Source organism: Empidonax traillii, unplaced genomic scaffold (assembly GCF_003031625.1).
Source record: "Empidonax traillii isolate 1590-97213 ecotype Southwest subspecies unplaced genomic scaffold, ASM303162v1 scaffold143:size1492093, whole genome shotgun sequence".
NCBI lineage: Eukaryota > Metazoa > Chordata > Aves > Passeriformes > Tyrannidae > Empidonax > Empidonax traillii.
This window is the reverse complement of record NW_020955336.1, coordinates 1,393,231-1,409,519: the sequence shown is the minus strand read 5'-3', so window position 1 is coordinate 1,409,519 and position 16,289 is coordinate 1,393,231. Positions and strand designations below refer to the sequence as shown.

The window sequence follows — 16,289 nt, the reverse complement described above, 5'->3', positions numbered from 1 at the left end:
TGAGAAGTGGTCAGAACGATTTTCCCATGTTTGTTTATCCAGGGTGACACTGTGGCCAGCTAGCTCATGAAATAATAGCCAGGCTGTTTCAGTGTAACACACAAGGAACTGTACTTTTCATAGAGTTCCAAGTCAGATGGGGCCATCTGTCATTTTTGCAGCTGAACTGAATCAAGTTGCTGAAACCTCCAACCTGTATTACCTTTCCCTCGCTGAATTGCATTATGGAGTTAATTTAAATTTACTTCAGCAGACAACCGTGGCACTGGGGGTATTTCTGTTGATAAAGGTGTATCTTGGAGCCTTGGCCAGGTTGCACACATACAGAATTAAGCCCTGGACCCATACAGCAGATGAAATCCTGACCTTGGCAAAGTCAATGGCCAATCTTTCAGCTGCAGTATAATCAGGTTTTCTGTCTGTCCTTCCAGGGAATGAGACAGGAGGGAGTAATAGAAATAAGAAGGTGCTGAGTCCTGAGTCCACAGTCCCTGAATGTAACTGGTTACACATTGGCAGCAAACTTCAGACTTCTACACAACCACCTGTTTGGCATCAAAGATTACCTTTTTTTCCTGCAGATTTTATGCAGAGTTAAAGTCTGAAAAGGAGTTTCTATGAGAACAGCAGAGCAATATATTGAACCTTGAGAATCAATCATATAAACTATTTCTGAAAGTACTCTGCCCACCACCAATTTCACCCACATATGTGATCACAACATTCTTATTTTTGGTCTATAGCCAGCACCCATGAAATCTCAGGCCTTAGAAAATGCCCTGTGATTTACATCACTAGTGCAGACAGAGAGCTGTGAATGTTCTCTGCCCTGCACATGTGCATTACTCAGGTGGCACAGCAAAAGGGCTGTGTAATTCCCCATAGGAATGAAGAATGCAGGGATGACAGCACAGACCAGGACCTCTGTCCTGCACCCCTTCTTTGCCTTAAGGTCCTGCTTGTATTCAGAACTTCCAGCATGCAACTCTTCAGGATGAAAAGCTACAGCTCCTAAAGTTGCCCAGGAGCTCTGACTGTTCCCCTCTGGCTTTGGCACCAGACACACATTCAGACTGATTTTTCCACATTTCCCAAATGGGGGTCCCATCAGCATTGGGAGAACACAAGCCACCACTGGGGTGTTTAGTCGTCTTCAGTGGTTGAACCAGATAATGAAAGGCACATGTATTCCTGTTGGGAAAGTTTTCCCAGCCTTCCCTAACTGATGTCAGCATCAGTACAGCACTTTTTGCTGCTATGGCTCAGCAGCATTTATGGTAGGTTTCTTTTTTAACTGTGCTTTCATTTTTTTTCTTATTTCCTGCTCTTAAAATCTTGTCCAGTAAATTCCTTGTTTGGGTTTTATGGGCTTTTTGATCATATTTCTTAGAAGATAATTCTTTCGGGATGTCACAAGCGCCGAGGAGCTCGAAAGAATTACCATTGTTGACAAGATGTTTGGCCATGGACAAGTGTTACTCATTAAGGATATGTTCTGTTTTCTCCTTATAAAAACAAACTTCCTGCACACTCCAGTTACAAGGAAATGGCCTTATTTTTATAAGGATGCATTTATGTTTGAAGCCAGCAAGGGGCTTAATCCTTCTCTGGTCTTTTATCATGTTCATGGTTGCTTTCCCTTGCCCTTGCAGAACTTTAGAGAAGATCCTCTCTGTACACCATCAACCCTTGACCCTAAAGCAACATGAAAATACCTTAAAAACAATCTTATGTAGCTGCTGCAGGTTGGCACAGAATGTTGAGTCTACCATCCTTCCACATCAGAGTGAGGATTAGAGTCATCCCACCCATCCTGGTCTCCTGCTGGCTCTGTCCTTGCCTTGCATTATTAATAATAATTCCTGGCTCTCCTGCTGTGCTCATCATGTTGCAGCACGTGCACTGATGCAGACTGAATGCCAGGAGCAATAGCATGAACTGCCCGTGGTTACCCAGGAAAGCTGTCACAGAGCTCGAAATAGAGCCTGGCTCTCCTGGGTCTCATTTGAATTTTGTGTTTTCCTTCTTAGCGCCATCTTTACCAACCTTCCTAGCTGGAGCCTGGCACAGCTACAAAGGGCTGGCATGCAGGAGCAATCCAGCTGAAGTGAATGGAGATGTCGGAAGGCTTAAAACCAATCATCCAGACAAGATACCTGATGTCACCCAGGGTGAGGACAGTGGAGATCCAAAGTTCTGGCCTAAATCCTGGCAGAAGCCATGATTCATTAAAGCCCTAAACTAAAACATTCAGCTGTCCCATCCCTGGGCAGTCAGGCCTGTGAATGTGTTCAGCTTACCTGCTTTGCAGGGTTATCAGAAATAGTTGTTGCCTGTCCTGTTATCCAGAGCTAAGCACTCCACATATGTTCTGCCTTGCTTTTGAGCACTCTGGTCCTGTTTCCAGAAGAAATGAGGAATTTTGGCCACACTGTAGAGGGAAGAATCTGAGTCCCCACTGTGGCAGTTGCATCGTGTCCCAACTCTGTTCCCATCTCCCCCCCATGTCTGTGAGCCTGGACATTTCCCCCTTGCTGCCACCAGCCTTAGACACTCGTGTGCTCTCAGAAGGGCCTCACCTGCTCTCTGCTCTTCCTCTTTATTTTCCATAAATCATCTTCTAAGTTCCTTGTGATGTAAACACAGGGCCTGAAAAAGATGGTAAGTTGACAAAATCTTAGCTTACTTTTCAGCTTCAGAACAGATAAGAATGGTCAAGGGTTTTACATTAAATCTGCTTTATTTCTATTGTAACAACCTTCATTATTTCTTTTTAATCTTTCATTAAAAATGAAGAGAAGAAGGCAAGGAATGGGAAGGACGGTGAACACATTTGAATAATTTCTGCTTTAAAGCTTTAGACAAGGCTTTTCTTTTATTTAAAGCCTACATCCATGCATTCACTTTAGTAAATAAAAAAAAAATTCCAATAACACAATTTCCACAGAATGGTGGAGGCAGCCCCTTGGAGGCTGAGCCCTTTATATCTCCAGAACATCTTGCTGCCTTCAGAAAAAAGGCAGTGCTGTATGAAGGAGGCCAATGTTTACATATGGAGATGTATGTAAATGTTAAAACGTAACCCCACAAACCCCTGTAGGTTTGGTGTACCCACGCTTGCCTTTTCTCTTTTAATAAGCAATATTTAAAATATTAGCTGCCTCAGAGTTGATACAAAAATAACAGCTGTGCCTCTTCCAGATGGAAAGAAAAAAACCCACGCAAACAAGCTCACACTCACACACAGAGTAAAAAATGCTTAATGTGGAAGGATTTACAGTCTGTATGGCTAGGTCCCCGTTTCATGCAGATGAAAACGGGCATCAGCGTGATGATAAAAGCATTAAGAAGCACGTGAGAACAAGAAAAAGGGTGAGAGGTGGGCCTGAGTCAAAGCAAAGGCAAAAAGCACTGACATGAGGGTGGGCTCACGTGTATGAGCTGATGGCAAAGGGACAGGAGTGGGAGTGGTTTATGGAGCAGCTTTGGCGGTTCTGACTGAGTGGAGGGCTGGGGAGGGAGGTGTGCGTGGTGGGGATAGTTAATCATGTCTGAAGTGTTCTGGAGACTTCAGGAGTGGATTACGTGTGTCAGGCTCTGGCTCCCCTGGCAGTTTGAGAGGGATTAGGAATTGTGCTGGCTCAGGCAGTGAGATGCTGATGAGACATCTTATCTCCCATCCGTGTGTTTTTGATAATGAGGGGAGGAAGGACACTGGGGACTGGAGGGGAAAATGAAAGATCTTTGCCCCAGGGGTAAGCAAAAGGAAGGCTGAGCAGTGGGCAGGGACATTTCATACAAAGGATGAAGGGTATTCCCGCAGTTTGTTCAGTGGGAGTCAGAAACTAATGTAGCAGGTTAGTTATGCTGAAAAAGATAAGTCTGTGGGTTAGGGGAATCTTTGCAATGCCTGCTGGTGGACAGCCTTGCTCCAGGCTGGAAGTGCTGAAAGGAGCAGAGACACTAGCAGGGATGTAGAAGCACTGGGAAGCACACAGTTTACAGAGGAGCCCAGGCCTTGGGCTGGAAACGGGGAAACAAACCTAACAGATACATCACTTGACAGGTGGCCCCATTTATTAAGAGGTAGGGTGAGAAATGGGTTCCCCTGTCCCTTTTTTGTTTTGCTCTGAAGACCCTCTTTCTTCTGGATCTTGGGCTTGGCCAGCCTGCAAAACAAGTGATCAGCACTTGTTAGCAGTCTGCATTTTGGGGTGCTGCTGAGGGGAGCACAGGAGTGTCAGTGCATGCCCCAGGCCGAGGCTGGCTCAGGTGTGTAAGTGTGTCAGTGTGAATATGCTCTAACTAATGTATGATGAATGGTGCTCTGCTGGATTCCTAGGTAAGTTAGGCCTAAGAGTGAGTGACTGTTGTGCTCTAGGGAATCCTATATGAATCTTTTGTTGAATTGTTTAAATAAGGCCTTGATTAAGTACTGTTAAAACCCTTAGGCTGAAATCTTTGGTCAAATCTGGGGCTAAGTTTGGCAAGGGGGTCCACTCTGAACCTTGTAACTCAGTGGGAAGGTCTTGCTTATTTCTTTGTATCCTTACCCTTTCCCATCCCTACCCTTTTCCTATCCCCAGCCTCCAGGTAGGTAATTTTGTGCTGATTTCAGTTTCAGATTGATTGAATTTAGGTTTTAGTCCATTTTTTCTCTGTATGCTTTAACCATCTAGTAAGCAGTAGAGTGAACCTTGCCAACAAAGTCTGTTGTGCTTCCACTTTATATTAAACCTGCTTTGGCTGATACCTTTGCTAGTGATTCTTTGAGCAACCTAAAACACACATTCACGACAGCAGTGCTTCACATGTGCTCCTACAGGAGTCACCTTCATCAGGGCCCATCCTTTACTGAAGGAAAAGCAGAGCAGAGCTTTTGGGCAACAGCTGCTTTGCACAAAAATGGGTAAGGCAGTGCCCATGGGAAGGGAGGTTTGGGATGGACTGCCATGTCATGTGTTGCCCATACCAGGAAAATCAAAGCACTGGCAAGAATGAAGCATTAAAGGAAAAACTCCTGCCTGTTTCTCCCAACAACATCTGACAGTGCCTGCCCACTTTCTAGCAACTGTCCCCAAGTGCTGCCCAGCTGGGTAAGACAAGCCACCACATGCCTGGCAGCTGCAGTACTTTGTAACCTTTGCCTTCCAATGCAGTTCACATTTCCCTTGGAAAGCTCAGGGCAGGGATCACAGACAGAAAAGGTTGGGCCACAGAGAAAAATCACCTCAGTTCAGTCCCCAGGCAGCCTGTTTAGTCTTTGTTCTTGTCCTAAGCTCCCAACACTATAAGCCATAAGTTAAGACGAATTTAAAGTTCAGCATGTTTTAAAGGGTTTAAGGATAGATATGAGTGTGATGTTAGATGAAATGTACTGAAAAACATGTAAGTACCTTCATAATTTTCCAAGATCACATGGAAACACATTAGCAACACCAGAAGCTGAATCTGTGTTTGCTAAGGGATGCTTTGGGACTTTGCCAGGGGGACTATCCTTATCATTCTTCTCCTAACTCACTCACTACCTCCTTTAGCAAAATGTCAGTAGTTTGTTTCTTTTTCTTTTAACAGACAAACACATTGCTGGGGGCCCGAGGGCACTGATATACCCTAAAGGTGCTGAGCAGCTTCACCTGAAGCCTCCACCCACACCCCTACCCATGGTCCTAGGAACCATTTAAGCTCAGCCCAGGGCTATAAATCCTAGTCTCTCTGCTGTGGGATTGCTAATCTTTAGCTCTCCTAGAGACATGACTGATCCTGTTCTGTGGATCTTGCTTGTATACTTGGGATCTTAATTTACAGCAGCCTGGGGTGAGTCACTGCTCAGTGCTGCCTTCCTGTAATGGTGGAGGGAGCAGGGGGCTTGGGAACGTGGTATTGGGTTTTTTCCTTCTTTTACTGCCATAAAGGTGAATACTATTTGCACGAGAGGTGTAAAATGCTCCTGATTTCTTTTTGTATAGGAAGAAACTGTGATACATCCTTCAGTCACAAAAGCAGTCTGCTAAGATGGGGTTTATCACCTTTGTGATTTTGGTCCTGGTTTTTGCTGATCTCCTGATGCAGCTGAAGTTTTACCCTGACTTTATTCAAACTGCAAGCGTGGCCAGCAAAATGCTAACTCAGAGAAAAGTCTGAAGCAGTGTGTATGTGAGCAGACTGTGTGTCTGCAGAGCGGGGATCCCAGGCCGAGGACAGCAGAGGGAGCCGGAGCCCTGCGCAGCAGCCCCGGGCCGGGCTCAGTGCTTCCATCGCCCGCTCTCCCGACTTCGTGCGGGTTGTGTGACGCCGCAGGGATGAAACGAAGGTTTGTGCCAGGACCCCGGTAAGGCTGTCTTGGCCATGAACACGGCTTAACTTGAGTCAATGCTGACAAAAGTGGCGTTAAACTGAATACTGAGTCAGGTAATAGTCTGAGCTGTCGGTCGAGTTCAGGTGCAAACCAACTGTAAACTCACATGTTGAAGAGGGGCTTTGGGGTGTGATCATCAAATCATAAGCTGCATAGAAATAAATGCTGCAGCCAAGAGCTGCTTACCCTGTGTTTAACGGTATGTCTCAAGGAAGTTGAGTGTCAGCAAAGCTGTTTTAAAGATTAATTTATCCTATTTGGTCACCCTTTGTACTAGGTTCTGTCTCATTCAATCAGAGTTTAGTACATCAGTCCAACTTAGTGCCTTAAATACCCTCTCTGCAAAGTGGCTTGTACAGCTTGAAAAGGCTACTAGCTTAGAAGGCTAATGCCTGATCAGAATAAATAATGCCTTTAAATAGGCAAGCTGTAAGGCTAAGCTCTGCCTCCAGTGGATAAGACAGTAACCTCAGTAACTATAACTTCTCAGCTCCAAGAGCTGTGCAGGGTTTGTTCTCCACCTCCAACTGCAGTATTAGCACTGATCACTGTTACCCAGGAAAGCTGGGACAGAAGGGAACTGATGCTTCATTTTGGATGGTGTTACTGATAGTCCTCACCCTGTCAGTCTTTAAAACAGCAAAACTCTTTAAGATTGAGAAACAGAATGATTTTTTTCTTTTCCTGACAGATGTGTGACCCTTCTTGGGTTTGCTAACCTCAAGGGAACACGGGACACAGGAGATGAGAGTTCCCAAATCCTTCCTGCTCCTCAGCTGTTCCTCCTACTGAATCAATGCACTTGTTACACACTCTTACAAGTTGAGCTTGCTCTGCCAAATGCTAGAGGGCTGAGGGGAGTGAGATACAGGTGCTGCTGGTAGAGCTGAGCAGCATCTCGAGCAGCGAGCACGCAGAGTGAGGGCCCTCTTCAGTCACACCACCCAGATCAATATATTGAACCTGACAGAAGCTGCCTCCTTGGCAGAAGCCTCTTTTAAGTGTAGACACCCTCATTTGCAGCTGAAACAATCTCTTGACAGCTGGATGGGCTAATGCCCTGCTTTTGGGTAGCCAGGTCCCTTCCAGTGTGGCAGGGCACTGTGCAGCCCTTGCTCCCTTCATAATGTGGCTTTTGGTCTGGCAACTGCTACAGTAATACTGCCCTAAACAGGTCTCATTGATTGCTGCTATCAAATATACCAGCAACTTGCTCACGTTTCCATGATGGATTTTTTTGTACTCAAGCTTATCTCCTCATTAATCTTGTTTAATCAATTTTATTGTCCCTAGGGCAGAGCTGCTCATGGGCAGGTGTAACTGGTGACACAGACATAGCCTTGGCTTATGAATCAAAGAGAAGAAGAGACCCTGGGTGTAAAGAAGCTTCTGTTCATCCTGATGAAGTTTTAACTTTGGTAACAAATATTTAATGCACTTTTATTTAAAGAAACGTCTCTGTGAAATTAAAACAATAAACAGATGCTGATGGCTGAATAGCTTAAGTGTAACTTGAGCATTCAATCAATCTGAAAAGCAATTTATTGTGAGTATATTTCAAAGTGGTGGAAGTTATTGCTATGATACATCTAATCATAATGGCAGTGGGGAAAAATATATCCTCTCTTAAGAGCTGTGAAAAAAACCTGTCTCTCAGTGATCACTTTGTTGGGTTCCCTGTGGAGTTCAGTCATCTATGGCTGTGCTGAATAGCTGAGTGAGGCTAAATCAGAGACCAATTTATTTAAAAAGATGCCTTGGGACAAGCTTAGGCCTAATGTGGGTGCAGGAAGGGATAGGACAAATTCTAGATGTTTTGCTACCAGAATACAGGTGCTGCTGCCTCCCATTCTCCCTGCTGAACTGCTTGGAAGCAAATGCTCCTCACTGCCATGCACCTTCTGTGGTGCTAACAGGCATTGCCAGCTCTGTCTCCTGAGGAAACGGCATGTAGGAAACGAAGTGGACTTGTTGGATCTAATGCTCCATTTTGCCTATAGCAAATATAGTTTGAAATGTTAGTAAATCTAAACCCATTTTGGTGGCAGCCTGGATGTGAGGTTCCTGTCATTCATGGGAAAATCTGCAGATGGACAGTGGAGAAAATCTGTTGGTATCAGGGGTGATAGGAGGGGAGAAGTCAGCCTGCAGCTGTTCTTTGCTTGCTCAGCAGCAGCTGGCTGACTAGTAAGCAGGGTCACCAGCCTCCTGCATTCCAGTAGCCTTGCATGGACCTTTGGGAAAGACAAACCTGGTGCTTGGAGCTGGCAGGGCTGCCCTGCGAGGGAAGGGGGCAGTGGAGAAACAGCTGAGAGCCCTTTGCAGGAGCTGAGGACACCAAGGTATTACTGGGAGAGGCATGGGATACTTGGCAGGAGTATCTCATTGGGAGACAAGCTGCACTAGTCCTGCTGGCAGTGGAACTGCTTCCTTCTTTTGCTTTCACTACCTGCTGCTGCAATACAGCACTGCCTGCTACCTCTGAACTCCTGGAAGCTTCATTTGCATCTACAAACATAACCCTTTTTCGCACAGAGGTTAAAATGATAAGTTGAAATCAATGTGAACAGATGCACTTTCTCGTTGGCTCTTAAGTGTGATTTATTTAAGTGCAGAGCTAGTCCTTAACTGGTTTGTAAATCTGCCCTTCACAGTTGGCTCTAATACATCTCAGAGTGGTTCATTTAAATTGTGCTATGTCTAATCACATTACAGTTTTGTTAATTGTTTTGTAACTATCCAAATCCATTTGCTCTGTCTCCTTTCAATTGCTTCCAGGGGCTACTATTATCAGGATGATCGAGCCAGTTGCTGGCAGAAAAGGTGTCTGTTCACAAGAACTGGAAATATGTAATATTTTCAGTAAAACTGACTGCAAGAACAACCACGGGGCCAGCCTGAGAGCTCACCTGGAGCAGAGGATGTCTGAGGAGAGTAAGACACAGAGCAAAACCGCAGTGCTGCTTGGTCAGAACTATCTCTTGTAGCTCCAAATTTTCTGAGTTGGAATGGTCAGATACCATGTGCCTTTAATATTGCAGGTATTCACTTGGGTACTTAATTTTACATTTCCTTTTGTTGGCCCTTTTGTTATTCAGCTGCTTGGTACTGTGAGATCCTTGCCTGAATTCTCTTTGTCTCCCCTGGGCTTTACTATCCTGGGTAATGCAGCATCATTAAAAATTGTTGGAGCTTCTATATTCATGAAAAGTGAAGCAAAGCTCAAAGGAAAAGAAAATGAAGCTGTGAATGCCTGGAATATCTAGGGCAATTCACACCTGTCTGAGTAAATCATATAGTTGTGGGGATTTCTTTTTGTTTGACCTGTATTATTTGGACCAAATTGCTGGAAGAAGTAATCAAACATTTGTGTTTCTAGTGATAGTCTATATATCAGTCTCACTGGTTATACAAAAGTGTTGCAGCCCTGCAGAGGACATTTTGTCTGCTCAGCCCAAGGCCAAAGCACCTCAGGTGCAGCTCTAAATGCTATTTAGTTTTTAAGTAAGTTCTTAGAGAGCTCTGCATGCTTGTCCTTTTGCCTATTGATTAAATAGGAAAAATTCTGGTTTTTTTTTTTTTAAACAATGTACTTTTTTTTTTCAGTGGCTGGATGATTATAGATTTATGTGTGTGCAACAGCAGTCTAATATAGCTATTGGGAAAACAAAGGTATCCATAAGCTTGTTTTTATGTATTCCTTTATCTTTGTTTCTTGTTAATCGACAAGGAGAGCTGAATTGCTCTCCAGGGGTTGGCTTTGGGTAAAACATCCCATTAGCAAGGGCCCAGCTGAAGGCAGGCTGGCAGCTCCAGGAGTCCTCCCCATCGAGTCACACAAACAACTGTGCTGCCCAAACTGCATTCCCTTATTCCCAAGGACATGTCCTCTGTGCTCTGATTGATTTATGTCCCTGACACAGCTCTGTGTAGTATTTCTCTGGCTTTGAGAGCCATCTACAAAAAGTACATATTGATCATGGATCTTCCTGGGATGGGTGGGTAGGATAAACCATCAGCCCCTTCTATCATGTAGCAAAGCTTTTATGAATCAATGCCCTTATCTAAGAAACTTCATGCAAACATTAGAGTGTGGCACCTGGAGAACTGCTGCCAGCAAAAGTAACTGTGTTTGGGGAAAATCGTAAAACAATGAATTTCTTTCCAAAACGAGTAGAAATTAAAACGCTGGACTCTCTCAGCAGCTGCCCTCTTAAGTGCTGTAGTATCTACTGGAATGTGGCTGCTCCTGAGCCAGAGCCGCATTTGTGGGCACCATGGCATCTCCAGTCATTGCTCAGCAGTGAAGGAGCTGCAGAGCAGCAACTCTTAGCAGAGGGCTCTGCTCCCTGATCCACACCAGTGTGTTACAAATGCTGCAGGTCACTGCGTGGTGTGCTTTCTGGGTGGCCCCAGGGCCACAGTGCTCTGTTTGCACACTGAACCCACCAGGCAGAGTCCTTCAAGCAGCTGATGAGAACTCATCAGTTCTTCTCTAGTCCAATGCTGTGTTTCAAACAGACCCAACTGGGACACGTAGTCATGTACACAGCCACAGAAGCCTCCAGAAGAGGTTGTATCCCCTGATGCAGCTGTTCTCAGTGCTAATTCTCTTCCCTCTTTTTTTTAATTTCCTAGACCTACTTTAGAGTGGAAAGCCTGGGTAGCTTCATGGTAATTATTCAATTACAATTTGTGACTGTTTTATGTGTGTGATAGTAGAACTCAGTGCCTCTGATTGTTTATTGGAACAGGATATACAAGCTAGGCAGCAAAAGGGAAAGTTTGGCTCTGCAGGCAGTGCTGGTGGATGAACCTGGGTACATCTGCACCACAGGACTCCACTAAGCAAGGGAAGTGCCACAATTCACAGGAGTTGGGGCAAAGGTGCCAGCAGAACTTGGCTGGTGTAGGGACCCTTCCTACAGGCTTAGGTAATATTCACCAAGAGGATTAAAGCCTTTCAAAGATGGAATAGATTCTGCCTTCATAATATTTTTCTTTTCAGCCTCCACAAGAGTTGGCACAGCCTACTGTGCTACAAAGCACCCTTTTTTCTCCCCTTGCTCAGAACATCCTGAATTAATTCCTGGCAGAACTATCTAACTCTGTGTGTAGATAGGAACAAACTCCAGCAAAGCTGGGGCCTCCTCCGAGGCCACTCACCTGGATCTCTCCCCTCCAGGACTTTGTGAGTATGGAGACTTGCCCTGTACTCCTGTGGCAGATGGGTGGATATGACAGAGCAAGAGCACCAACGTCAGGACAGGCACACAGAGCTGGGCAATGCAGGTGTCTAGAACTGAGACAGAGAAATGATTTTGTAGACTCTAAAGGCAACTGAAAATGCCCAGTGAGAGGGCACAGCTCAGATCAGCAACTGTAAGATCAGATCTCGCAGCAGGAACATGCCCAGCGAGCTCTGCACTGGCATTTCAGGAGCTCCCCTCAGCAGAGGAGCCCTCTGGAAACAGCTGCCTGGTTTGGCAAGATGACCTGAAGGGCCATGTCTTTGAGGAGCATTGAAATCCCCACATTTCCCCATGAGTCACAGGATACTTTCTGTTAAACCTTAGGCCCTTGCCCCCATCTGCTGCCATCAGGAAATGTTCTTGTCAACTGAGTGTTCTCCAAACTCTGTCTGCCCTCCAGGTTTCTGAAAGCACAGGATCCGTTCAGGAACCTGCATAGGCTAGAGCCCAAAGCACTGCTTGGTGCTGGCAGAGGAACCTTTCCAGGAAATCAGTTTAATGTGAAAATGCATCTCAATGTGCCTTATTGACCCTCTGAAAGCACCTGCACCACCAGCATGATTGAGGTCACTGGGGACCTCCTGCTTTACTTGGCATAACCCAACTGCTTTTCGTGGGCACTTGCTGCCTGTGTACACTTTAAGGTCCAGGTTTTAAGGATCCCAAGTAAGGATAGAAAGCAATGTCAAGCATTTGTGGGGTTTGTGACTCAGCTGGAGAGGGAACTCCATATCCTTTTAGTAATTTGCTCAAATAAGATTTTTGAAAATCTGTTTTTTTTAAAGGGACAGAAAGAAAGAAAATCCAGAGGGCAGTGATGGTAGTAATCACTGAATTAGCTTCTGGATTTTCTCCCTCTGCCTTCAAAAAGCAAAAGTGTTATTGCCAAAGTTGATTCTGATTTCCTTGTAGAAAATGCCCACTGTCTCTTCCATGGACAGTGCTGAAATGTAATGCAAATGTGAGCAGTTAAAATACCTGAAGGCAACAAAACCAGATTGGTGCAGAAAGTCAGTGACGTTTTCCCCCCACCCTTCCTTACAGAGCACTGCTATTTTACAGCAATAGAAATCCTTTTGGAGTTTCCTAGCTGACTCAGAGCTACAGATCTTTACCACTGCAAGAAGAAGAAAAGCAAAGAGAGAAAAGAAAGGTAATTTCTAAAGTGAAATTAAATTAGCCACAAAATAAAACATTTCTAAAGACAATTTCATGTCCGTTCAGAGGAGCCTTTTGGATTTATGCCACCTTGAGGCAAAATATCAGTAAATACTTCAGGTCTTTTAATACTTTGTGTTGCTGTTGAGAAGATGTAAGAAAATGTAATTGGATCTTGTTATGCCTGAATTGATAATTAGACTTTATTTTGGAATGTATTCTTCTATTAAAAGAAGAAATAATAGACTTTGCATAATTATTAATCTATTGCAACATTCCTCAATTGTACAGATTACTTTTCAGAAACACGAGCATTATCTTGCAGAAAAGATGACATTTACTGGCTTATTTTTCTGCTGTATGCTGATGAGCATGCTAACAGGTAAGATTACTGCTGAATTTATCCTTTTTATGTTTTCAAGTAGCCAGAAATATTTTGTTATGAATGCAATAATCTTCTCTTTAGTACCAGGTATCACTTGTGTGTTAATCCCAACTGTTCTGGCTGTTAGTTATGAGTATTTGGTTTGTAGCACTGAGTGACTGCAGATGGGGATTCCTTATTCTACTGTTCAAGAAACAAAAGTCCTTTGGCTACACCAAAGTGGGTCCTACATGGGCATTAACCCTAACCCTTGTCATCTTCTGGCTACACGGGAAACCTTTTATTAACAGAACGTCTTTCTGTGCACGAGCTGGTACTGATGCATTTCCTCTTTATTGACAGATGCCCGATCCATCCGGGATGGAGATGGTAATTCCTATAGTATTTTTATTTGCTTTGTATCACTAATAATTAGGAGGGTAATTTGTAACTCCCAGACCTGATGCCCAGTAGTGACTTTTGCAGGAAGGCTTACTAACCTCAATGGGCTGTGGAAGTGCTTTCATCTAGTTCTGGTGGAGAAAGAAGAGTGGACTTATAGGAATGTCTTTAAAATTTATTAAAAGCTGAAATATTAGTGTCTAATAATAGAGCTAATATACTCAAAGTCTTAAAATGAAAAGGGACTATGGCCAAGTTACTAATTCTGTTGTATAAGATCATAACTGGAAAGCACCAGATTTGTAAATGTATAAGACATCTGAGGATTTCGTCTGTCCTGAACAGTAATACTGTATGTGCATCTGATTATTGGCAAGAGATACTGACCTCCACAACAAAAAGCTTAAAATTTACAAATTGCCACAAATCCAATTACAGAAATGTTGGACTAAATCCCTTAGCAATGCTACCCCGTGGTTCATGTCGCTTCGTGTGATTAGTCCATTGGATTAGTGTTTGCCTTTGATAAAATAAAAAACCCTCAACACCCTAATGATGTTTACACTGGCTTGCTGATGATTCTATCAGTTAACCTCTCTTTGCCTTTTCAGACAGAATTCTGTCTGAAAACAAAATTGCAAAAGGAGTATCTGCAGTTATCAGGTACTGCTATTGCTGGTGTACATCTCAGTTAACCAGCAGGACAGCCAGCAGCACGTCCAGTGCACTGATACAAATATTCCGAGAGTATTATAACAGATACGAACTGTAGAAATACAGAATAAGGTCTAATATGAACTTATAATTTAAATCTTTTCCCCATGCCCTGATCTCTTTCTTCACCGCTCTAAAATATTTTGAATGTATCACCTGTGTTTGTGCATGGCAAATACTTCTGCAGCAACCTTTGGAGACAGTCAGATGAGCCTGTGTCAATGGGAAAATAGAACCCCGTTTCAGGCAGTTTTCTGTTGCTCTCATTACCAGCAATTATGGTTTTCTTTCACACTGGGCCAAGCAGCAGCCTGCAAAATGAATCTAAGGTTAGCTGGTGTAAAAACAGTGAGTTCTCCTCTGCAGACAGCATTTTACTGGTTCATTTGTTTGATTATATGCCATCTGGGCCTGTGCACTGCAAACTGTACTCCATAAAATTAAGCTCTGACAACAGGATTGTTGAAGGCTCTTAATTCTTATTAAAGACCCTGGTCCCAAGCTGAGTGGAATGGCTCCCATTTAGCTAAATAGGCTTTCAATCAAAACAAAATACTGGATTTAGCTTTGCTGCACAGAAAGACATTTGTAACTATGTGGCCTCAGCTAGTGTTTACCTGTTATATATGTGTCTCTGTCCAGATTTGGGCCCAAGGGTGGTCAGCTTCTGCATTTTCAGAACTGATGTTGTTTTCCTGCTGAATTTGAAACAGTTTCAATGAGTATATCACATCTTCTGATATTCCTAGAGCAGGCACAAATACAACAGCTGTCTTCCAGGAGGCAAAGCCTTTCCTTTCCCTTCCCTTAGCCTGTTTCCTACAGCCCTCTGAGAAGAGGCACAACTGTAGTCCCAGGCAGTGCCAGGGAACTACAACCTCAGTCCTGGGGAGCTCTGTGGGCATAGGAGACAGCTGCAGGGGCAGAGTATACACTGCAGTGCCTTATGCCTTTTATTTTTATATTAGGCAAAGCAAATTGTGTGAAATGAGGAAAAAATGGCTTTCAATGGCAACCGCTCTTTGCCTTTAAATAACCAGCAACCTTCTAGAAATTAAATCAGCCAGATGAATTCTTGAACTGCCTGAGATGTAGACGGTGTGCCTTCATTCCTCCTCTCGATCTTGTCCCACTCTGTCACACCTGGTGCACTGGGAGCAGGGAATACTGGCTCCATTGTCTACAGAGTGAGGGATGGAGAGGAGTCAAAGGCTCTCCCTGCCTCTCCTGCCAGAGGAACCCATGAGCCCCACTGGGAATCCACAACTCCAAACTGTATTGGCTCCCAGGCCCAAGCTTTCAACAAAAATGCTTTGTATTGTAGTAATCTGTAACACTTTATTTTGGTTGTTCTTTTAAGATCTGTACCAGGAAGCTGTAGCCCTGCCATACTGGCCCTTCTCCTCCAACGATTTCTGGTCCTACGTGGAATATTTCCGGACCTTGGGAGCCTACAACAGGATCAATGAAATGGCCAGGGCTTTCTTTGCCCAGTTCCCTTTTGGGAGCCACCTTGGCTACCACGTGCCTGACCAGGAGCACTGAGTGCCTCGCTCAGCTTTGCCAGAGCCAGTGCCAAGGTGTTTGGGTGAATACCTGTCCAACAGCGAACACACACCTAGGCTGCCCTCAGCTGCTTTGTGATACTCGCTGCAGTCACACACAGCATTTCATGCTTTAAATTAACTTCCCTTTTACAATTTATGGGTGCCAAGGTGTTAGAGCGAATACCTGCCAGTGAATGCACCTGGGCTGCTGTCAGCCACTTTGTGATACCCCATACACAGAATTTTATGCTTTAAATTAGCCTCTTTTGTACAAGTTCTGTGTGCCCAAGTGGTTGGGTGAATACCTGGCTGCCAGTCAACACACCTGAGCTGCCCTCAGCCACTTTGTGAGGCTCACCGCAGTCACACACACTATTTCGTGCTTTAAATTAGTTTTGTTTTTACAATTTAGGGGTGCCATGTTTGAGCGAATACCTGCCACTGAAGGCCCCTGGCCCCCTTCAGCTGCTTTGCGATACCACAGTCACGCACAG

At 44.3% G+C, this 16,289-nt stretch overlaps 1 protein-coding gene across 3 annotated transcripts in view; it reads left to right on the top strand.

Moving 5' to 3' along the window:
- OTOS (otospiralin) overlaps nt 1-16,039 on the top strand; it is a 34,424-nt gene extending 18,385 nt beyond the window's left edge. The window contains exons 1-4 of one of the 3 annotated variants that reach the window (XM_027884373.1): nt 6,264-6,331; nt 13,060-13,150; nt 13,496-13,522; nt 15,609-16,039. In XM_027884373.1, the coding sequence (XP_027740174.1) occupies nt 13,099-13,150; nt 13,496-13,522; nt 15,609-15,793 (264 nt within the window). In that variant the 5' untranslated portion in view covers nt 6,264-6,331; nt 13,060-13,098 and the 3' untranslated portion in view covers nt 15,794-16,039. Of the gene's footprint in view, nt 1-6,263; nt 6,332-12,830; nt 13,151-13,495; nt 13,523-15,608 lie in introns of those variants that run through there. The other 2 variants (XM_027884372.1, XM_027884371.1) reach the window with 2 other exon arrangements.
- The last annotated feature ends 250 nt before the right edge of the window (nt 16,040-16,289 follow it).